The sequence below is a fragment of the Camarhynchus parvulus genome, chromosome 3 (assembly GCF_901933205.1).
Source record: "Camarhynchus parvulus chromosome 3, STF_HiC, whole genome shotgun sequence".
Taxonomy (NCBI): domain Eukaryota; kingdom Metazoa; phylum Chordata; class Aves; order Passeriformes; family Thraupidae; genus Camarhynchus; species Camarhynchus parvulus.
This window is the reverse complement of record NC_044573.1, coordinates 67,102,049-67,127,170: the sequence shown is the minus strand read 5'-3', so window position 1 is coordinate 67,127,170 and position 25,122 is coordinate 67,102,049. Positions and strand designations below refer to the sequence as shown.

General features: G+C 37.7%; 1 protein-coding gene across 1 annotated transcript in view; it reads left to right on the top strand.

Moving 5' to 3' along the window:
* The window catches only part of SLC16A10 (solute carrier family 16 member 10), a 63,918-nt gene that overhangs the window by 16,131 nt on the left and 22,665 nt on the right, over positions 1–25,122 (top strand). Inside the window, exon 2 of the mRNA XM_030945966.1 lies at positions 23,417–23,561. Within this exon, the coding sequence (XP_030801826.1) occupies positions 23,417–23,561 (145 nt within the window). The remainder of the gene's footprint in view (positions 1–23,416; positions 23,562–25,122) is intronic.

Below are 25,122 nucleotides of genomic sequence, written 5' to 3'. Positions count from 1 at the left end.
TCTGATTTGGACAGAGATGAAGGCACGTGCTTTTTAGCTCTAGACAGTCCAACCTGTGACATTTACATCAGTTTTCCTTATTCTCCTTCTTTTGACATGACTTAGGCAGCTTAGTATCCAAAATTCTTTCTGCGTTCTTCATAACTGTGTGGCCTTGTGATTTATGGCTTTAGGGTACAAAATCATGTTGCTTTTCACTGGTGGTCCTACTGCTTTGCCTTTGGAGAGCAGCGTGAAGGAGGTGTTAGGAGTCTCATTCATAGTTCCTGCTCAGTGGCATTGACCTCACTGGAGTCTTCTACTGGGTCTGGGAGCAAACTTCCTCCCCCACACATATATCTGGAAACATTCAGAGCCCCAAAAATAACTAGATAAGCAAGCAAGCCTCAAATACATGTAAATTTTTTCTCTGTAGAATAAAATTTCTGTTAACTAATTTTCAAAACCTTTTATTTGCAGGATAACTGAGGACTACTTTAAGGGTTCCTGGATCTTTCTGTCTTGATGGGTATTTTTTATCTCTGTAGATTGTTGCTATGGACAGTCAATGTATTTTTTTTGAGGCTATAAAAATCTGTATTTCTCTGTCAAATTCCTTTTCTGTATCTGGTCTTTACAAATAACAGTATATAGTAATTCAGATTTTTTTTACATTGTTTATTATAATGTTTAATACATTACACGTTTGATCAAAACCCCACAGGGATTCTGGCAAAGTAACAAATAACCCAGGATAACAATATCCTGGGTTAACTCGGATTAAGTGGAAGTAATTGTTTCATGCAATATGTTTCTGCCTGTCAATGAGAACTGCACTTCTGTCCTATAGACAGTCTCTTATTGTGGAATCTCTATTAAAACTTCCTCAGCTTAAAAAAGTAAGCTTTATTTATTCTCCTTCCATTTATTTTACCTACTGTCAAAATATCAGGATATAGCAGACTTGTCATATAAGGGCACTATTACTGATATTCTTTAGAGACAAACTGTGATCCCTCTAAGTTGTGTTTGACTTGTATTCAGAGTGGGCATGGAGACTTCAGAGCCCTCCTCCAGTCAATGTCCAGGTATCATCTAAGGGTTGGTAACAGTGGAAGTGTAAAAGCTATGTACTGTCACAGGTACTTGCTGCAAATACACAATGTTTTATTTTCAACACACAAGAAAGAAACAGCATTTCCTTTTGCACTCAGACTTCTGTTTCTAATGCAGACACGCTTTCAGGAAAGTACAAAAGCAGAATCAAACCCAGCCTACTGTTTGCAGATTTATTTCTGCCACAGCATAGCCCCAGTGCTTTAAAAAGAAAAAATAATAAGAGCTGCACACAGTGGAAATAAATCTATTATGGAAAAAAGTCTATATTGTATGCATTTGTCATTGTAGAATTGAATTTTGATAGTGAAAATATTAGAGTAATTAGAATTAGATCTATCAAAAAAGTCTTTGAATAGATTGGTACAAAATGCAGAAGTATGTTATTTCAAACGTATGGGTCTTCACGAATGCAGTTATGCAAAGAAGAAAATGGCTTATTCTTGGCATTTTTTGGTGGTCAGGAGTATTGCAGTATGTACAGCATATCAAAAACAGAATAAATTGAAAAGAATGTTACTTTTTTCCCCCACTGCTGTCTTTGAGTTTCCTGGACTACTGCTAGTAAAGACTTCCTTGATTTGGTATTTCCCAATGCCTTTTTATTTCCAATTTAGAGTTAAATTAGAATTGCTTTATACCTTTCTTGAGCGCTTGAAAGTTGGTTTTAAACCCAGATGGTTCAAATTCTGAATTTTATGGAGAAGTTAGCATATGCAAAAGAATCAGTACACATATTGTACAGTCAGAACCAATAAGGCTGGAGAGACCTCTAAGCCCAAACCACTAACCCAGCACTGTTAAGTCCATCATTAAAGTGTGTCCCCAGATGCCACATCCATGTGTTTTTTGAACACTTAAAAGGATGGTGACTCCACCACTCTCCTGAGCAGCATGTTCTCAATGCCTGACCACCTTTTTAGGGAAGAAATTTTTCCTAATGTGCAGTTCAATATCCTCTCCTGGTACAACTTGAGGCCATTTCCTCTCATCCTGTGACTTCCTACATGGGAGAAGGGACCAACCCCTGCCTCAATACAACTTCCAGACCCTAACTTTTGCATGCAAACCAGGAACATAGCATAATAAGAAGCAGTGGGGGCTTTTATTTTGCACACAACTTATTGCATACATCCCTAGCTGTGTGATTTACTACTTTTTTAAAATGGGATTTGAGTTGCTGTGACTAATGAGTGGTCATGTTGTGTCAGTGTGCTCACTGGCATGACTGCGCTTGAGAAAAGGAACTGACTTGGTACTAAACCCGATTATAAAGATTTTTGAATAATTGAGTTAAAATTCTGTCTTTTGAAGTAACGTCTTCAGTGGTATGAGAACTCTCCCAAGGAGAATAGGGAGCTGCTGACTGAAATACGTAATACATTCTGTAATTTTCTGGCAGCAATTTCATTATTACAATTGATATTTTATTTACTGTTATAAACTTGAGTCACTTGAGAACAAACCTCTAGGGTAAACTAAGGAATGTTTAATTTATCAAAAAATGTGGTTGCTTGTTATTTCTGTTGTATCTTCTTCCTTGTGTTTGGTAGCTATGGAGAAAAGAAACTAATTTCATATAAACATTCTGAGACCTCTGTTTGTAAGGCTGTGCTAAGCGTGGATCCTCCTGTTAATTTGCAAGGAAGATTTATGACCTTTTCTTTCAAGCTCACTGGCAGTGGATTTTAGAGGAAATAGCCCTGCTTATGAAATCTCCTAGCTATGGTGTCTGTATTAATGATAGGCTGGGTAGGATTTCTGGATCCCCTGTTGAGAGCAAGTCCAGTCAGATCAGATGATTTGTGGCCTTTGTCTGGCTGAGTTTGGATAGAGATTCCATATTCCATCTTCTGCCTCTTGTGTCATGGCTGTGCACCTCTGAGCAGTGTAGTTACATTTTCTCTGCCTTTTAGGTTACTGTAGGTGTCAGCAAGATCTGCACTCCTTGTGCCTCCCAAAACTTTTCATAAGTTTGAAAACCCCCAAATCTGCCAGTCTTCCCTCCAACATTAGGTGCTCCATCCCTCAGTTACCTTGGTGTCCTTCTCCTGCTCTCAGTCCAATATATCAATGTCTGTCTCTTGCTTTGGGGGTGCAGAAAACTCAGAGCAGCTCCAGATGGAGCCTCATGAAAATGGAGTACCCATGTCCCTCAGCCTGCTGGTAATGCTCCTGCTAATGCAACTTGGAGTGCAGTCAGTTTTTGTTGCTGAAGGGCGCCGTGCTGGCTCACGTTCGGCTTGTGTCCATGAGGTCCCACATGTCCCTTTCTGCAAACCTGCTGTCTAAGCAACTGACCTGGAGTCTGTACTGGCTTCTGTTCTTTCATCCCAGGTGCAAGACTTTGCATCTGCCTCTGAATTCCTTTTATCTGCTGTTGTCCCTTTTGTCAGCAGGATGAGGTCCCTGCTCATAGCAGCCCTGACCTTCAGCACATCAGTCACTCCTTCCAATGTGATACAAGCTGGTACATGTGAAGTGTATTAGATCATCCATATCTATTCTCTCTTAAAAAAAAACAATAAAAAACACACAATAAAGCCAACTAAGCCAAAAAACACCTTTCCGCTGCAATCACCTGAGTTTGTGTTTTAAGATGAGGAATTTTGTCACTTTACCTCTTCTCTGTTTTCCAGGTGATTAGTTAATATTGCCAAACAGCAAGGGACTCAAAATGGATTCCTTCTGGATGTTGCTGGGAACTGCTCTCTGTATGCTAATTTGACCCCTCCTTGTTTCTTTAACCTACTTTGTTCGTACCTCCGAGGGCTTTTCTCTTATCAAATGGAAACTTTGTTTTTCTAAGAATCTTTTGTGATGGATGAGCCCTTTGTTGAAAACTGCTAGAAGTTCCATCTTAAACATACTTTGAATGGCATGTTACTTTAGCATATCCAGGTAATTCTCCATAAGTGATTGTATCTAAACACTGTTTTTCTTAAATCCTTTTATTCAAAAGAAGTTTAATCGCATGAATCATGATTGCTTGATAAATGATAGGTATTTAAAGCTGCTTTTAGATGTGCAAAAGTTCATGATATTCAGCTGCTTTGAAGAGGTCTTTGTATCAGAGGTGGTGACCTCATTGTGGTGAAGAACTACTTGTTTTGTTTTAGTGCTTTCTAGGATAAAAATTAGATGAGGGAGAAGAGTACTCCTTTAGAAAGGAAATAAACCTTGTAAAAGAATAAGGCATCTCTCACTTCTTTGAATTTTTATTCTAGTTTATTAGCAAAATGCAGAAAACATACTTGAAAATATAAATTCTCTAATTGTGTACTGAAGAGCCTTTGTTCTTCTTGAGGAGTAGTTTTTAAAAGAATTCGTAATTGTATATGTGCCACGTGGAAATGCTGGGGTCTTTTCCCCTCAAACAAAAAAAAAAGGTTTTTCTCCTATCCCTATATTTTTTAAAAATAATACTTTTATTTTATCTGGCTATATTAAAGCCATGAGAAGGGTGGTGGTCTTGAAGCTTCTACCAACTTGCACCTAGCAAGTATTTAGTTCTGATTGTCAGGAAACTTACTATTTATGTTCAGCAATACTGCAGTGTATGGCATCATCTGTTTGCCTTGGCAAGGTTATGTGGAGATACTTTCTGACTGGGGGTGAGGGGCAAGGGAGAAAGATTGATAGAGACTTTCATGCCTTGTTCCTTCCAGGCTTTTGAAAAGCAGGAATGGCGCAGTTTGACAGTAGCCATCTTGAATATGAGCAACTTCAGTGAATTTGTCCTCTGTCTTCTAAGGAGCTGTCCCTAGTTGCATTTACGAATGGAAGAGAAACATGTAAAAATAACATTGTTACTTTGGATCTTGTCATTTTCTAGTTTCTGTAATTTCTCATATGAAGTCTATAATATTTTTAGGAGTAGTAAATTGGTTGTAGAACTACCAGAATCCTTTAGTAACTATGTTAGAAGTTGTTTGGTTTTTTTTTTTTTCCTACTTGATTCACTTCAGAGCTCCTGAAAGTTAAAGCATTGCCTCAAGCTAAGCATGATGTTGGCAGGAGTTGTGCAAACTTCTTTGTGTAGATTTTGCCAAAGAACCTCCTCGTTCTTGACCTGAAATATCCCTCCTGTTTCCAGCTGTGAGCTTCGTGAACAAACAGTATGAATTTTGACAAGCTGATCATTATTCATGCAGAATAATTTATTAGATCAAATTTTTGTTCCTAATTAGTTTCCCTTTGTTTTTGAACAAGCTTTACTTTGTTATTTTCATTGCCTTCTTATCAGCTCTTACTTTTTGCCCATGTCATTGGGTAGAGTAAGTAATTCTAAGAAATGACTGAAGGATGCAAGTGACATGACATTGCATTGGCTAGTTTAAATGTCAGATAGCACATGTAACTTACTGGCTAAGAATGTATTAAAATGCAACATAATTTTATTGGTACATGGAATTATCTGAATTGGTCTTTGAATTGTGATGTTCATAAGCCAGGAATACCCAGGGAGAGAATTAATTAAATTGCAGCTTTAAAAGAAATTGAATTTGGAGTGGTTTGGCATTTAAATTGCTGCATCAGGTTTTGTTTCACAATAAGCTACTGTTATATGCTATTTAGAAAATCAGGAATTTCTTCTGCAACAAAATTTTTTTCCTCAGTCAAATAGTGGGAAAGGTTGAGTCAGACATAAAATCGTCTGTACTACAGCTGGTATGTGTGATTCCTTAATGCCTGAATGATATGGTGATGGAAGTTATGGACTGTTTCCCCTGGTAGTACAGTATATGTTTTTTTCTCCTCTTACCTGTCCCATTAATCTCCTTCCATTTGAACAATGAATAATGTTGAAGTAAAGTTAATTGTGAGCCATTAGAAGATAGGTAATTTTTAAAATGAAAACAAACCAACACAAAAACTCACCTAAAACTCAACTTAAAACCTAACCAACCCTCACCCCTGTGCATGCACACAGTCCTACCCACGTACTCAGTACCTGCTGTTGGGCAACCAGACCACACAGATGAATGTGTCCAAGTGGTCTTGCTAGAAATCCTCCCAATGCAATGAGTGATGGGAGATTCCTGCTATCAAAATCCTCTTGTCTGCTGGGTTTGTCTTAGGTCAGTAGTTTTGTCAGTAGTTTTGTACCCTATAGGAAATAATAGTGGTGAGGATCTCTTAATCCTGTTTCAGCCCTGAGTCATTACTGAGATTAGAATTTATTCAGTCTCTTGTCTCCCTTTCCTGGCTGCCTTATATCTCCAATCCTGTTGTTTATCTTCCCACCACTATCTCTCAATGACCTAACCTATAGTTTGTCCCCTACTATAGTGTAAATGTAGTCCTTGGTTTACTGACTTAGGTATTTCGAGGAGTGGGTATGTACTATGATGTTTGATCTGCTTATCTAGGTGTGATCAACATCTGCTGCTGTTTTCTCCTGCTGTACTTCCTGGTGTTTCCCCACCCAGGCATTCCCATTCATCGTCCAGTGAGCTGTAATGTTTCCATGTCTCTGCATGAATGTCTCTGCATTTGTACAAAGAGGGAAAGAACGCATGCCTCTGTTCTACAGCAGCAGTTTCTCATCTGTTATACCCCTTAAACTATTAAAATATGCTTTTCAGACCTATTCCCTGAATTGTTATTAAAACTATTTCCTTTTTGTTTGGGTAACTACTTCACCTACACATTCTTGTATAGGGCTTCAGTTTGTTAGAATATTTTTGCTCTTATCCTATCATCCATGAAATCTGCCTAGTTTTCCTTCTTCCTCTTTTTTTGCTTTCTCTACCTAGCCTGATGCCAAAGGAAACTCAAGACTCTAGTGCCACGCTAGCTTTAGTGTTGGAGCTTATCAGTTTAATGCTTTGCTTGGTTTTGGTATTGCAATTCCTGTCTTCTTCATACCTGCAGAGTTACCAATCCTCAGATCTTACACACCTGCTCAATACTTGGCTATTCCTCAGTTTCAGGCTCCTGATTCACTTCCTCTCGTGGGCTGAGTATGCATTCCCTGTACTGGGAAGCTTCTCTTCTTTCCCTTAAAGAAACTCCCTGAAGAGCAGCCACCTTCCTCTGGAGATGGATTCTTAGAGAACTGGTGAGGTGGTTGTTACCAGGTTTGAACTGCCAAGGGCTCCTCATGTTACTGCTGATTTCATCCTTCTTTGGCACCCAGTGCTTTTCACTGAATAAAGCACAAGCCAAAGGGCTTTCTGCACTCCAGTCTGCACCCTGAATTGGAACCAGTCAGGCCTTTTGATTCTTTGTTTTCTTTGGGCTGGCTGGGGGATACTGAATGTCAACAGCTTTTCTTTGAAACACTTTAGCTAAAGAAACATGCCTGCTGTAGTTTACTTTTTAATAATTTTAGAATAATTAAAGAACAGCCACTGTTCTTTTTCTGTCTGCACTCCCAGTAGTTAATTACTTGTGCAGTCTGTTGGGTTGATACGTGTGTTTGCAGTCTTACTTGAAAATTCTCCAACACTACTCAAGAGCAGGCATGCTAATAATTCATGTTATTTGATTACGTTTACCTAGTACTAGTTTACATTATGTTATGCTATCAAGGTCAAGCTATGCACAACAAATTTCCATATTTCTGTTTAGGGATCAGGCATGGAAGTCTGGGGGCAGTGGGATTTTTTTGTTGGTTGGTTGGTTGGTTTGGTTTTTTTTTTTTAGGTTTGTTTTTGATTTTGGTTTTGGTTTTTTGTTGTTTTTTTTTTTTTCCTGTGAAGATGTTTGGACTTCATGGAAATTTAGAACAACTGCTGAGCTCCCTAACTTGTATTCTAGTTGCTGCAAGGAAAGTGTCCTGTCCTAGCAACTTTTATGCTGTGCTGTCTTTGGGAGGAAGTGCAGGGCTTCCCAGAGGTATTCCTTATGATGGAATAATGCTCTTTTTATCAGCTTAAAATCTACTAGTGAATTTACCTGATAGGGACATCTCCAGCAGGATTTTTGTGCAATGCCTTCTTACCCCTTGATTCAATTCAGAGCTCCTGATGACACCTCAGTTAACTCTATAGTAGCTGGGAGTAAATGCTACAGTGGCTCTTCAGGAGGACAAACCTGTTGCCAAGTGGACACTGTACATGAAAACTCCTTTGCTAAGATGGTGGAATTAAAACTGGGCTTTCAGATTTGCAAATGTCTTGTTTAGCCAGCTCTGCTGAGCTTTGCTATGTCACTAGTTTTTCATTGACTGGTGTAAGAAAGAGCTAATTGTGTTGTGTGACAAGTGCAACTTGCTGGAAGTACAAGCTTGGACCAGAAGGGGAGGACTAGTGTATTTTAAGTAGGCCTATAATTTTTTTTTCTTTGGTTCTAAGTGTTTGGGAAAATCTCAGGCCAGATCTGATAGCCTGAGAGCAGTGAAGTTGCTGCAGCTTTGTGTCCCTGGTGTAGCCAGTACTGAGGCTGAAAATATTTCCTGTAGGCACCCTCACACAGAGTGCATGTGCACACCACATGTACACATGTGTGCACAGCTGGCCGCACGGATTAACTGACAGGCACTCAAATAGCACCATTCACATGAGCACAGCACTACTGGTGTCATCCCACTCCCCTCTCTAGCTGAACAGAATGGCGTTCTGGTAGTGTGAATGTGTGTGTATCTGTATTTATAACTGATGTATACATGTTTGCAGTGTGGATCCTTCCAGGTGCTGACTTCAGACACTCAGATATGAACACGGATGCCTTGACCAGGAGAAGTTTAAATGGGAGTTTAGCAAGCAGACAAGACAGGCTGTGCTGGGCAGAGGCAGGGCATGCTGAGATGACCGCACCAGCCAGCAAACTGCTCACATATGGGCAGTGCTTTTTACTCTCTCATAATTCTTACTTTTCCACACTTGTTCCTCCCCAAAACCCCTAAACGTCTCCCTGGTTCCTCCCATAAATCCCCCTAAGTTAATTGTGTAATCCTGAAATGCTTTTCCCCCAGTGTGTCCCATGACCCAGGTCAGCACTCTCCCTCAGTTCTGAAAGTGCCCTGGCATAGATTCATCCTGGTGGGTGTCACACCTGGCCATGGGGGCTCAGGCTCTCCTGGAGGCCACCAGGGAGAACAGGCGAGCTGTTCTGGGCCTGTGTCTTGGGTTCCTGCCTGCCTTCTCCCCAGTGCTCCTTGGGGCATGGAGACAGGCTGGAGCTGTCAGGGATGAAGGCTCCTGGAAGAAGGATGCTCTTTGGGCTCCCAGTCCTGCCACTGCCTCTCTGTGCCCTGTGTGCCTGCAGCCAATCTTGCATTGCATAATCCAGCACTGAGCAGCAGGAGCTCCACAGAAGACACAACCTGCTAAGGTCACTCATGGGGCTTGGCCAAGCTCAGTAGAGTTGTACTCCATGAGCAGCAGGAATCAAAAGCTTTGTTCAGGAACTTGCATGTAATACATTTAGCACTCTTTTTCTTGTTCTGTTGCTTTTTCTGCCCTTTTATTCTCTCAGAAGCTTTAATTTAGTGTTTGGTGAAAGTAGCCCTATGTCTTGAGCTTTTTAGATCATTATAAGAGTGAGACTTTTTCTTTTGTATGAAATGTGACTGTATGTATTGTATACATGTTATTAATGTTGATCTAACTGTTCACACATTATCTAGTGACAGTTACTGTTGTAATAGCACTTTTGTTGGGCTTAATGTTATTTTTATTGCTTCTCTTTCCCTAAAATCAGAAGTAGGGAATAATAGTTCGCTTACTCATATGGAGTTAAACTGCATAGGTGGAAAATTGTTGGTGTAATTCCTTAATTGATAGAGTTCTGGAAATAGCACTGAGGTAAATGTGGTTGTAGAAATGGTAGTAGTAGCTGAGCTACTTAGTGCTTAGGTAGGAAACTGATAAAATAGAGCATGTGTAAAATGCTGAGATTCTAAGAAATCAGAGTCAAGTGTTATTGCATGGAGATTGAGCCTTCAGCAGAAATAATTGAGTGCTTGTCTTTTGTGATAGCTGTTATACTATTTAGTAATGTACTAGTATGCATAATAACTGGAAAAAAATCTGTACTGTATATGTACCAGTTCTTGCTTTTGACAGAAGAAAAATGGATGTGTCATTGCAAGAAAGTATTTCATGTTTGCCCACTTTAAGCAAGACTACTAGTTTTTAGGAATAGTGGTGTTTTTAGGCTTCTTTTCAAGTAAAAAGTTTTTCAAGTGAACAGTAAAGGAGTCGGGCATTGAAACTTCCTAAGATCTTCCAACTTCCATCAGATATTTGAAGGAGACAATTGATTTCTTGACTAAATTTTATAGTTTCTCTTAAAAAAAAACCAAAACCTCAAACCAGCTTACATTAAGGAAGTCATAAACAAAGTTTTAATCCAGGACGAAAAAAAAGATTCTACTGGACACTGTGTGATCATTAGTTTGCTCATGGCGGGTACAAAGAGTCTTTTTAAAACAGGCATCCAGAAGCTTGAAGAGCTAAAGGTATTGGTGAAAAAAGGGGAGGAAAGGAACCAGCAGTATGATTGGCTCAGTTCTGTGTTGTTTTACCTACTTATTTTATAAATAAGAGCTTTGGACTTCTGATTCTTTTCCAGAATACAGCAAAATAGTCAGTAAAAACATTGGTTATATTACTAAGATAGTGTGATCTTTATCAAACAAAACTATTTTTTTCTTTAAAAGAATCTTCAGAAGGTTGTAACCCTAACCAAAATTTGATGGACTGGTGTTGTGGTGGTTTTGGGTTTTTTTTAACCGCAGTTTTGGTAAAGAATTGCTAGTAGGTGGATGCACAGTCAAAGAATAAGCAATGTAGTGCTAGCATTATTGTACTAGAAAGATGTGATTCTTGACTAAAACAACAAATTTATTCCAGTTATGATTGTTTATGCACACTTTTTTATATGGGATATATAGGCTTTATTACTCCCTTATATTTGATGGGATTTTATCTACATAAAAACTTGACAAAGTATTTAATTTGTAAGAATACTCAGTATTTTGAGAGCTGATTTGATGTCTTAAGCATAACCATATAATTTTTGGAAAGTAATACTGTACAGTAAAGGAGAGAACCTGTAATGCTAAAGAGGACTCACCTATGTGAAAAATGTTGTAGGGGTCTGTACAGCAGTTCAGGAAAAACTGCTGGGCATGGGAAGAATTTGTACTGGAGGAGTTGGTGGAGGACAGTCCCCTGTGGAAGGGATCCCATGCTGGAGCAGGGGAAGAGTGTTGAGGAGGAAGGAGCAGCAGAGACAACATGTGATGAACTCTCTGCAGCCCGCATTCTCAGTACCTCTGTGCCACTGAAGGGAGGAGGTAGAGAATTTGGGAATGAAATTGAGCCCAGGAGGAAGGGGAATGTATATTTTAGGATTAGGTTTTATTTTTCATTAATCTGATTTGATTGGTAACAAATTAAACTCATTTTTTTAAGTTGAGCCTGTTTTGCCCATGACAGTAATTGGTGACTGATCTCCCTGTCCTTGATCTCAACCCATGAGCCTTTGGTTATTTTCTCTCCTCTGTCCTGAGGAGGGGGGTTATAGAATGGCTTGGTAGGTGCCTGGTGCCTAACCAACATTAATCCACCACAAATTGAAATTCTCAGCTCTAGATTATTAACTTGAAATAAGTATGGTGCTTCTTTAAAATAGATTTTAGGGAGTGTTTGCTTTCATGTTTCTCAGTTGTGTTTCTTAAAAAAAAAAACAAACCCCAAAATATTTTTGTCAGAGAACCATAGCGTAGTTGGGGTTGGAAGGAAGCTTAAACACCATGTAGTTCCAATTCCCCTAATGCCATGCCTGGATGCCCAGGGAACCCATGGCATTTTAGGGAGTCAGTTCTTTAATCCAGAAATAATGATTTCAGATACCAGGAAGGCATTGCCAGCTCTGGGAGCACGGGGTGAATCTACAGCAGCAGCTCCTCTTGCTACCTCCTGGGAAGCAAGTTTGGGAACCACTGTTCTGAGAAACCAGTTCTGGTTTGTGGCTTGTTTTTAACTAGGGGAAAGTGGCATGTTTAGAAATACAAATAACTTACAGCCCCAGGGCATGCTGGCATTATAAGAGCAAGTCCCTCTGTGGTAGGTGCTCAATCCATGCTGTCTTTCTCAGCAGTAGGTGTACAAAATCTCCTTTCCTTTCTCTTCCACCTTCCTTGGAAAGAAAAACAAACATTAAAGATTGATAAAAAGTGACTCTCCCAAGTTCCTGCCCATTGGTTTGACTTAAGGATCTTCCAGAAAATAGGGTTTGGACAGTATGTTCTGTCTCGGGGGAGGATGTCTTGATTCAACAGCTTATTGGGAAGCATTTTGTTTAAAAATTTTTTGTGCTTTACTAACTGTAAATATCATCCAGATGATAACTGCAACCTGTGATCTTTGCAATGTTGAGACTCCACTCAAAATCCTTTATTGTTCATAATAACTAAAAATATGTGGGTGTGAGCTCTAAATCTGCTGAGTACCTCAACAAGCTGTATTGCACGTGTCCTGTATCTGTCAGGCTGACCTATGCAGCAAGTCACATCCAGCTGCTTAGCTAAGATAAAAATACTCACTGTGTGTGCAGTGTAGCAAGTTATTCAAGTTTTCTAGATGGATGGCAACCTGGCCTTTTGGATTGCTGGAAGTCAGACAGATAACTGCCTGGGTAGCTGAGTATTAAGTTAATGAGAAATAGTTTATTGTCCCAGTGAGTCATATTGGCAGACTTGAAAATTTTGCATGGGAGTGAGGGAGAAGAACAAGGTCAAGAGTTAACAGTGGCTGGTTCACTTGGTTGCAAGGGTTAGAGTGCACGTGAGTGTAACTGATATAAAGGGCACGCACTGACATAAAGATTTATTCCTTCACACATGCTGTCTGCTCTTATCAAGCTTTCCATGCAAATGATTTCCTCTCACTATTAATCCTCTGAAAGGGAGGTTACTTTAATTCATTTGTTTGCTGTCCAGAAACTTAAGATGCCCCTGTTGTTTGACTTAAGTTTTCTGTACTTGAAGGAAAGAGAGTAGGAGATGGTGGATAAAAGAATACTAAATGCATGGAAGTCCCCTTTTTTACTTCAGCTTGTGAAAATGGTATCCAACTCTTAGTGTTGCTTAAAAATAATCCAGTTTTGGACTTCTGTATTGACTTGGCATTGTATTTGTGGTAGGATTGATAAAATTATCTGGAAAAACAAGAAAGCATTCTTTATGAAGAACACATACTGAACTTTTTAATTGTCACCTCACTTCACCTGAAGGTTCCTTGCTTTAAAGTCAAATGTACTTTCCACGTAACAACAGTACAAAATAGTGTTATTGTACCAAAAATGGGAATTTGCTGTGTAGTTCAGTGTTTGTACTTGTATTATTAAATGCAGGCATGTGGAACATTTGTCGGGTTTTTGGTTTGTAAAGTCGTGTTGCAAGATAGGCACTGTTGTTTCTGTGCAAATACAGATTCCCCTCTGAAGCAGGTGCAAGTTAAACAATCAGATCTTACCTTGAAAAATACTTACTTTTTGCAGCATCTAAATGATTTGCCCTAAAGTCACTTGTTTTTCTGTTTTATTTGGCCTGCATAATAGAGTTTTGTTAGTCTACCTTTTCCTCTATGGTAACTAATCTGTCCCTTGCTTCAAATGCCTATTGACTGATGGCTGCTTTGGGGTGGAGATTGGGAAAGGCTAGTTTGTAACATGGGAATATCTTTTAGATAACAGTTTGAGCCTTGAGAGTAGGGGTTGAAAACCGAAAGTTTGATTATTTTGTAAGGATGTACAGAACATAAGGGGAATATGTTGATGTAATCAGGGAAGCAAAGCTGTTCGAATCTGTCCAGCTGAAGGTACTGACATATGATGGAGGTCTTTTAGCCAATCCTGAGAGGTTCAGAAGGATCTTTTTAATGTGAAAAGTCAAGGTTAGTTTGTGAGTTGCTTGGTGGCAGTCTGTCCTCCTGAGCTTCCAATAGTGTACCAAACGTACTTTTGAAGTAAGATTTCTTTATCATGCTGCTTTTATCTTCATGGTCTCACAAGGACTTCTGTAGAAGTGAAATGAATGCCTGTGTCAATTAAAGGGCAACCTTGATTTGCAGGTCTTGCCCCAGTGCAAGTGAGGTGAGGAAAGAGGTGAGGGAAAGAAAGAAGACTGATAGCTCCATTAAGAATTTAGGAATTTGAATCTTGAGGTCTAATCTATGCTATAGCTCTAAAACACAAGACCATTGTATAATGTTTGGTTGCAGCTAAGTTTGGAATGTGTGCAACTGTTGGTTGGGAGAGCAGTTGGGAATCTTTCAGTTGGAAAAAATCAGAGTATCATCTTTGAAGTTAATAGTTACTACTTCCTTATGCAGAAAATTACTGATCCTAAATCAAAACAGAACATGATTCTTGGCCTTCAACTGTTTGGAATTAAAAAAAAAAAAAAAACAAAACAACAAACCAGTGCTAATTTGAGGGGAGGAAAAGAAAGATAAAAATGTGCCTGGAAATCAATTCTGGAGCTCAATTTTTTAGGCTGTTAGTTAAAAATGTGATTACATTGTACTTTGAAAAGAGTGTCAGCAGAAAACATTCTAGTATGACTCCTAAATGGAAAAACAAGTGGTTACAGCCATTTCTTATCGATTCGTTCCTTGTTTATTCTTCCTACCACAGCATTTTCAGACTTTATTAAGTGTCAAAGGTCAAGCTCAGTTTGCTATGAAACCCAAATGCACGTGTTTTTCTGTTAATGATTTACTTCAGCCTTCCTTTAAAGGTTCCTGAAGGCTTAACACTTAAAATATCTAGCAGCAATATTTTGTCTAACACTACACTTTTGAGCTTTTGTTTTAGCTTCTACTAACTTAAGCATTTGTTTATTTTCCTCTAGCTTTTTAAAATATGTAGAAGAATTGCAGTCTCTCTAGTAGTAAGAATTGTTGGCCTTTAAGTACATTTTTAACTGTTTCAGGTTTATATTTTCTCCCCTGTTGTTTGAAGAACATTTTGTGATAGCCTCCCATGTTAGCTGGGATTTTGTGATAGGTTCCCATGGAACTTGGTTTATGTTAACCATTACTATCCCTTTTGTTAAAGGGGAAGCAAACAAGAGAAAAATAAAGCTACAAGACTCTGCCTAAACTTGTGTTAATACAGCAAATGTAAATCAGAAGATACTTAAATAATTGGCTAGTTGCAGTAGTGTGGGATGTTTTGTCAGTATATGAATACTCTTTTTTTTCCCTCACTGTTCTGTTTTTCTGCTGCTTATGCACACAAGGAGTTATCTCAGTAGAAATTCTGATTTTGTCTTGTCATTACTTATGGACACATAGGGTGAAATTAGTCTAGCCCAATTCTGATAAAGCTTGGGGAAGCTCACTGTATTAGGGATATATGTGACTCTTTGGCACTTGCTGATGTATCTGTCACACATCATATGAAAGAATATAGTGTAAAAAGCCTTGAAAGAAATAAGCCTATGTTTTGACTTGACAGAATGTTTGGTTTTAGTTTTTACACCTACAAGCTTGCTTTGCTTGCACAGCAGTGTTACAACACGTTGGCAAGTTTATGCTTCCTTCCACCTTCTTACATTAAGTTCAACATGGCATACATGAACCTGAAGTAGCATTTTGGATGGTCAAGAGGCAATACACTGAAGAGATGCTATACATAAGCACAGAAGAGCTTACAGCTAATGGCAAAATCTGGGAGTTCAGTCTTTCATTCAGAATAAACTAATTCAAACTGCCTGATAATGACCTCATGTTTGCTGGAAGCAGAGGTTGTGCTTTCATGCTTTGTGATATGGAAACAAGGTGTCTGTTGAAAGGTCTCTTTATAGGGATTCAGTGACTAATATTTAGTTATTCAATTCAGGTGCATGGTAACAACCAGTATTTTTCAGTAATAAGGTTATTCAATGAAAGGTTTTTTCCTCAGGGACAAGAAAAAAAGAGTGTTGGGGTGAAACACCCCAATGCCTTGTATTCCTGTTGGATACTTCCATTAGTTAGTTCCTGGTTCATAAATCTTCATGTGTTGACCTTGATCTCTGAGTGTGTTATGGAAATCTGACTAGATCCTTTACAGATAATTCTGATTTCCAAAGCATGTGCAAGATAGCTTTGGTGTCCAAAAGAGTTGTTACTTCCTTGCACTAAATTATCTTTGCCCAAAGTATTTCAGAACTTCCATTTAATTTAGAATTTTAAAAAATTTTTTTTGATAGTATTGCTTTAAGGGAGAGTCTAGCTCAGACATCTGCAAACTAAACATGGGAAAGTAAGCAAACTGAAAGCTGTAGTCATGTAACCTGAGTTCAGAGTATAGAATACTTCCTGTGGCAGCATTATGTCATAAATTTATTTTTAGTCCTTAAACACATACTTTCTCTAATGGGATCAGCAGTTCTCTTTTGGATAGAAGAAGCAGTGGACTTTTTTGACAGTAGGGATTCTAAGTGTGTCCGTAGATGCATTTTAACATCTGCTTTCCTTTTGCACTGACATACTGTTCTGGGATCTGTGGATTACTCAGTAATAGGAGCAGCAGTGTGGAAACCAGTTGCTCTCCCTTTTGCACCCACAACTAATGAAATTCCTCAGAATTCATGAGAATTTACTGAGCAGGTTCTGAACAATTTCCACAGGCAGGTGTAAGCAAAGCATGTAGCACAAGGTATTTGATGTTGGCTTTGGGTAGTGATAGGTTAGATAAAATTGGGGCGGCAGTTTCCAGGAGGCTGACCTACAGAGGCTCTCAGGGGACACAGGAGGATATTGGAATATTTGTTGGGTCCAATGGTTGTGTTGATCTGTTAGGTAATTAACATCTGCTGAGCAATTCTCTCTTTTGGAAATTGCTGTTTTTCCCCGGAGAGAAAAAAAGTGGATAAAAGAGAATGTATCTGGAGTGCCTTAGGCAAAGGATAACCCAGTGCTTCTGGGCAGAAGGCAACAAGAATAAAACAATACTGATGGAAAAATTGCATCATAGGAGGGAGATACAGTAGTTCTAAGCAATGAATTTTACATCTCTAATTTTAATAATAGGTCTCATATGATTTGCTTGTTAAGATCTATTTGGTTTAGAATTCAAGGATACCCTCAACTCCCTCCTAGTTTTAGGGGGAAAACAGTTTTAATCTTATGACTAGGTTTGTTGTTTTCTTTTTTTTTACCTGAAGGAATTCATATTTCCAACCAATTTTTTTTTTTTATTCTGAAGAACTGCTTATGTTTAACATCAGTTTTTCAAGAAGCAGGGGTTTAGAACAGTACTCTTCCATAAATTATATGGAATAACTTATATTGGAGGAGACTCTCTGGTTATCTGGTCTGACACCCTTCACTGAAAGCCAGCCAAGTTAAAATACTGTGAACCTCTGAGTTAGATCAGGTTGTTCAGTGTTGTCCAGTCAAGTTTTCAATAGACCCAAGGAAGGAATTTCCTCAACGTTTTTGGGTCACAGTTTCTAAAGTTTGACTACCTTTATGGTGAAAATTTTCGTGACATCTAATTGGAATATCCTTTGTTGCAGTTTCAGTTGAGTTTTTGTCCCATTGCTGTACACCACTGAAAAGAAGATAGCTTTATATCTGTAATAATCACCTGTTAGATACCTGGAGACACTGATTAGATTCATTTTGAGCTGTGTGTCTTCTGCATGCTGAACAAATTCAAACTCTAGTGTGTCTTCAAACTCTAGTGTATCCTCAGTGTGTTGGTGGCTGAGCACTAGACTTGCTGTGTTCTTCTGTTATTGCTGAGTGATTAATATGGCAGATTAAATTCAGTTTATGTATGTTTCTCATGAGTAGAAATGTAATCCAAAAAACTGTTAAAAAAAAGGTGTCTACACCTTCAGACATCATTAGCATTTGTAGGTAAATAAGGTCATAGATAGTTTTATAAACATATTTGCTCTGAAGCAGCTGCAATACATAAAGAACAAAAAGAGGGAGGCAAAAGGAAGTATGATTAGAACATAGAGACTGGGAAATAAAGAAACTTATTAAATAAGTTATTGCATAATAAGCATGCAATTCTGGCTACCTGGTCTCAGAAACAGTGGGATGTACTCAATATAAAGGGCCAAAGTACATGTTCTGTGCAAAGACAGACTGAATCAAAAAGTTGCTTCATTTTGGAGAAGAAATTAGTGTGAACAGATCTGATTAGGGCATATAAAATCATGGGTTTCAAGGGGAACCTCAGCAGGGTTGATTAATTCTTGTTTCTTATAGTGGAGGAATTAAATATGAGTAAGTTCAAAGCCAAGGGGAGTTATTTCTAATGTGGGGCTGGTGCCTGAGCATGTTCTGTAACTGATTACAACAAAAGCAGGGAAGCCAAAGTAATATTGATGGAACCGAATGTTCTTGTTGAATGGTTAGATGTAGCATTCTGCTTAGGCGGTTCCTAAGCTGCTTATTGCTGGATCTTGGGAGGATGTAGCCAGGGAAAAAGCATGCTAGCCCTTTATCCAGAGGTCTTTGTCTAAGTACTTTGTGGTGGTCAGAAACAGGATTCTGGGCTAAATCAATCTTTGATCTACATAGCATTGCAATTATCTTGTTGTTTTAAAAATTAAATGCCATGTAAATGTGATTTAACTGGCAAGAAATTATTAATATAGCTGGAGACACGCAAATTATTTCCATAAATAACTTTCAACAACCACTTTTGTTTCCTCCAGAACAGGATCTCTCAATTCCCAAACTATTTTCATAACAAATCTTTTTATGGCAGTCAATCTTATGCTTTGCTGTAGAGAATATCTGTGTAAATGCCCATAATAGAAGTATGGGTCTTTTACCCATTCCATATTTAAATTATGGAGTTTTTTGCTGCAAGAAGTTGTGGAAGCTGAAAATACACCAGTGTTCCAAGGAAGCTTGGCAGTTCATGGAGGAGAAATTGCCAGAATATTGAAAAATGCAGTGGAAAAAGAAGTAATTTCCAAATTTATGTATAAAGAAAAACAAATAATAATAGGCTTATGAAGTCTCACCTGTTAGTGGTTTGAGGCTGGGAGAGTACATACAGGCTTCCTTATGCTTGCATAAAATGTAGCTAATAACTTAGTGAAAGGTAAATATTATTCAAGCTTATTGAGCTTTTATAAATTACAAAGTGCCTTTATTTTTCTTGCCCCACGTCGCTTGTCTTCTAGACAGCAGCATTTTGTTCCCTTTCTCAACCAGAACAATCTCAAGGGAAAATATTAAAAAAAACGCCATCTTGAAGCTTGTTAAAGAACGAGGGGTGTTACTACTGTGTTGAGCCAACCCCTTGTAAGGCACTTGAGGATAAAACTGCTAAGTTCCTTTTTGTAATTCTTAGAAAAATTTGGTTTTAAACAAGAAAGTTTTGGACAAGTAGCCTTTATTTAAATTTGTGCATGATAAAGCATTCCAATAGAACATGATAATAATGTTTTCTCTTTTGTTGTCATGTAAATCCTAGTGCTTGACTCTAAAAAATGAACTAAAATATTTAATAGCTTGGTTTATAATTTGGCAGATAAATATGCATTGTGTAATCTAACTGTGACACTGGGAATAATTGTGAGAGTGCTCAGATAGTAGATACTATATTTATAGTAAAGACACTATTTAAAATAATAGTTATTTAATTTTTAAAAGTTGTGGTAGAACAGCAGCATATTTTTGGAGTACATGGTATAGTTGCATTGCTGTAGACTTTTGAACAAAGGAAATGAATAAAGAAATATCAGTATATATGTTCAGATTTTCAGTGAACTGTTCAGGAAAGAACATGTAGCTGTGACTTTTATGTTTGAATAATTCTAGTTATAGTAAAGTTTTGAGGTTTTGTAATCCATTCTGTGATTCACTGGCACAGAACAAACAGACTTTTCAGTACAGGTGCTCTCTGGTCTGATACTTTTATCTTAAGGATGACTACTTTTCCATCTTCTAGGGAAGACTGGGAACTGTTAAATGTACAGAAAATTACATGTTTTGAGGAGCTAATTCTTAACTTTCAGTGCCTCAAGGAATATTTAAGTCCTTAAAGTAGAAATAGGTTTTCTTCTATAGCAATCAAAATGTTTTGTATATGAATATGAATGCAGTTATATGTAGCAATTAGGTGCTGTATTAGTATCTGAATTAGCAGCTCTGGAGTATGGCCAGTTTGTGCCAGGAAGGCAGCCAGTAGCCTGGAGGAGAAATACTTTAATTAATATGTAATAACTGCTCTAGAGAGCTCTCAGTATTCTGGCAAGCTGCACTTGTAATTTTTTGTATTACTTAGGACAGTTGTAATATCTGTTGAAAAAATGTGGAAGACAATTCAATGTACATTTTTCATACTGCATGAAAAAGTGTAAGGGTGCTTGAAAACTTACTTAAATGAAGTGAGATCAAAAATTACTTGGATCTATTGAATATATTTTAAAGCCAAAAATTTTTTTATAGAGTGAAGATATCACAGCAAGAATTATTTGCATTAGGGCATTTAAAGATTTACTCATGTACTGTTCTGTTTATTTTCGGTGCAAGGTTTCTTCACAAAGGAAGAAGGCAGTACATTTTCTTGATCTACGTATAGAGGTGAAGTTTAACTTCAAGAATATTCTTTTCAATAGATAATAAAGCTGTTCATACAAGACATGCCAACTACATCTCTAAACTACATTTCTGTAGATTAATGACAGCAACTTACTAACCTGAAGCAGTAATTTGAAGGGCTCCAGTTTTCATTAGGTAGATAAGTGGTACAGCGTGGTCTCCCCCTTCTGCAGTGGGACTTATCCTTACATGAACATTCCATTCTGAAATGCTTCAGATAAGGCATCATCATTTATCTTAACTGACTGTTGTGTTGAAAACCAGTGGAAACTTTCTCTTTTAGGCTCTGCCCTGTCATTATTGTAATAAGAAGAGAGAATCAAGTGATAAAAAAGGCATAGTTTTTTTATGAGTAAGTGGAAGCAAGAGACAAAATCAACGTGTTGTTAGTTTAATTTGAGCTGAATGTCTTCACTTCAGCCCTTTATATTCCAATTATTTCATTAACTGTATAGGCCATTAAAAAACACTGTAAACCTGGACTTCACTAAGGAGAATGGAAATAAAATCACAGCCTGCAGCTCTAAAGTAATTTAGTCTGTTACTTTATGGAAGCTACTTAAGCTCAGATTCAGGTGCCCACTTTCTTTGCCTGTTTTGTCTCCATGAATAGGGTCCATGTGAGATTGGATTCTCAAAACCAGTCATCTCTGGTGGGCTTGTCTTGTGTCTGTTGTGTTTTTATCTTTTTGTACCTGGACAGGAAGGGTGACAGGTGGTTCAGCCATTCCTTGGTACCTTCATACCCTGTGAAACTTGTGATGGATGTTTCTCAAGGCTTAGCTGCCTCTTGGCCTTGCAGGAGGGGGACTCTGATTCCTAGTGCTGCTCTGCAAATCATGCAGAGGTGCTGAGGACTGTTCATGGTGGTGTAACCACCGTTTATTTGGGAGGATGACAAGCTGAAATGGACATTCTGTCCGCTGGTGTTTGCAGTTTCCTTTGGACAGTGGAACTCCACGCTCGCTCTGGGAAAGATAAGTAGAAGGATGAGGAGTCTTGTAGAAGTTGGACTTCTTAGAAGCTTTGTAATTGGCTGGTCTCCAGGCTGTGTGAGAGCATCTCCTCCCTTAGACTCCTGCCTACAAGCTGTGGTTTGTATAATGTCATGTCCCATCAGTAGCCAAGGGGGCTGTAACAGGGACCTGATCCCAGAGGAGTTGTGTCCTGCCACACCGAAGGTGCTCTTGAGCATTCTCAACTGCAGGGAAGGATTAGACCTTTCATAAACTTGTTCTTTGCTGTTCAGGCAATGTCATGGGGTCTTTGTTCTTCCTAGTCTCTTGTGCTGTCCCTTCATACAGCTTGAGTTTTTGCTGCAGACGTGCAAGGCTGGCAGGGCTATTGTGTAAGGGGTGGTCTTACACAGGAAATGGTCATAAAAATACCTCAACCTTAGATTGTGCCTTGAAACTATTTTATCACATGATCAAAAAATCCCAGTAACACACATCTCTCCCTCCCTTCCCCAGACAGTTAGACCATGGTTTGTTGAAAACATTGTTAGCCCTAAAATAAAGGTTTTGTTTCTCGTGCTCATTTCTGGTTATCTCTAGCTGTCTGTTCTCTTGTCTTTCATTTACATTGTAAACTCCTGGAAGAAACAAGTTTTTGCTTCTTGATTTCTTTTTCTGTCTTTAGTGCCTTGCACAATGAGGTCTTAGTCAATGTGTAGGGCTCATTGGCACTTCAACAACTCATCTCCTAGGCCTTGGTAGTGGTAGATCTATTTGCAAATATACTTCATTTAGTCCTGTGGTTATGTGCTTTTCCAGATAATTTTATTTGCTTTCATCACTGAATCACAATTGTTTTTCTAACTATATCTTTAGGAAAGATATTCTAAACAAAATTCCACTTACACGAATTTAAAACTCTTTCAGGTTGAAAGAGTTGTCCTGTCTTCTGTACAATTTGAAATTAAGCTAAAATATTTTTTCCAATTCATTTTGAATTAGCAGCTTTTTCCACTTCCTGTTTAGACAATTTTTTCCCCCATACTGGCGCCAACATTTCCAATATATACATTACTATATATATCAAACATACTAGTTGTATCTACTAGCTGTGCTAAAACCCCACTTCTGGCTGAAACAGTAGTGGACTCACCTGAATTGAATCTGAATGATCTAATAAACCAAGTACAGTTTTCACAATGTCTGTGAAGCTCAAACAGTATCAAAAGTAGTGAATTTTTCCCATTATATATGAAAGAGGTTTTACTAACCCAAGTTTGTTTAGTCTAAAGTAAAATCACATTCCTAATGTTTATATTGCAGTCTAAAAGCCTACTGATTACTTATTATTGATGTTCAGTATGATCTACATGTAGTAATGAAGTTAAAAAATTATTTTTTTTTCAGCAAATGTACCTGTTTAAAGTTATTAAGGTCTAGCATTAAGTGAAATGAACTAATTGATGTGAGAATGGGTATGGATCCTCAAAGGTATCTTTAATGACCTAGGCATCAGTTTAAATATTAGGTTAGTTACTAGAGAAATGTTTTTGTCCTCAGAAGAAAAAAAAAGTAGGAGTAATAGCTACAAAAAAGTTAATTGCATTCTTTGAGCTGATAAAATCTAAATTAGTTGATTATGTAAATTGTTAGGGTTTTTTACCATGTTAGGTAAATACATTTTAAGATGTAATTAAATGTTTTTAAAATAGTTACCAAATTACCCAGTTGCTACCCAACTTTAGTTCAGCGACATAAAATCCTAGGTGAAAACAAGTATTAACTGAAAGCTGAAATCGCTTGGTCTTCTAAAATGTTGTCTTTTCTTTTTCTATTTTGCAGCATGGGTGAGCTCTCTTTCCATGGGAATGGTCTTCTTCTGCTCCCCAATAGTCAGCATATTCACAGACCTGTTTGGCTGTCGAAAAGTAGCTGTTATTGGAGCTGCAGTAGGGCTTGTTGGACTCCTTTCAAGTTCTTTTGTAAGGTAAAAAACTTAAATTCGTAACTTTCAAAATATTTTATAAATTTTTAGTGTTCTAATGTTGATCTAATCAACAGAAGGGTTAAACAGTGCTACTTTAGGAAACTTGGTTTTTTTTGGGTTTGGCTTTGTCTTTCAAACTATGACTTGTGAACTTTCAACTTTAAAAGTATTTTTAAAAACATATTGTTTCTAAATAAAATCAAGAGTCCCTGTTTAACAGGAACTACTATGTATAAATATATCAACAGCAAGACGAGTGCTATAAGATCGACAGCATTGTCCAGGATAAACTTATATATTTGCTTGATGTAACAAGCAAATATAACTGATATATAACATTGTGTTATAACAGATATATATCTGTGTTATAACAGATATATAAACATTGTTGTTGTCTTCCCTTCCTGGCCTGTCCCCTTAATTTTTTTTTGAAACAGTTTTAATGGTGATAAAAACACAGTAGAGCCTCCAAGAAGCTGTTAAAATTCTAGTGAAATTTGATGTTTTCTTCTGTTCTTACTGATCGAATTGCCAAACATGGAGGTAGAGAAAACTTTGGTATATTGACTATATTTAAAGCTTATTTGTTTTGGGTTTTTTTTCTTCTAGTTTACAATTAATTTGTATGTTTCTTTTCATTTTTTCATTTGCATGTAACTTTTGCAGAGTAAATCTTAAGAAATTCAAGAGTGACTGGTTTGTTGCATGTACCCTGTAGAAGATGAGGAAACAGGAAATTTACTCAGTTTAGTCACTGTCAGAAATTGGTTAGTGAAAGTAGGGTGTGAAAAGTAGCAGGAAAATAGCCCAGTTACCTCTAGTTCTCAGACTATTATTTTCCCCACCCTTAGCAGAATAAGTATAGGAACAATCAAGCTACATTCAGAAAAGCTTTCCGCTTAGGTGCAAATGTATTGATACAGGCAAAAAGCTTGTGAAAATGTCTTTTCTGTGCTTGTACTCTGAATCAGATGGATGTGAGCTGCTGTGATCTGAATGGTTAATCCTGGTGCAAATATTTGGCTTAATTTATTTTATTAAACAAACAAACAAACAAATTAAAAGATGTGTCTTGGAAAAGTCTTTCTTCCTCCTTTCTACTTAGTAGTATGTTGAGTGATGAATACCAAACCACCCTTGTCATTAGATAAAGATCATTCTTGTGTTTGTCTGGTACCCAGTGGAACAAGGGCACAGAAGAGTCATGCAAGAGCAAGTTGTTTTGTAAAGGCTTTAAAAATATTTCAGCTTAACTAAACTTTAAAGAACACTTTGAGACGTGAATTCTTGTAAGAGTACATGCCAGGTTGATGTGCATACTTGGTGTTTCATTATGTTACTGACACTAAAATGATTTATGCCTGTGATGTTATCAGTTCATTAAAGGAGCATAGTTCAGATACAGAAGCCAGTGTTCTGGAAGTAGAATACTGTAAAGCAGACAAATGTCATATGATCTACTGCTTTTACATTGCACCAATTTCTTAATATAAATTTTATGTCTTAGGAAATTAGGATGTGTTTATAATGTAGGACAATATTTTAATATGCATGTTGTGCT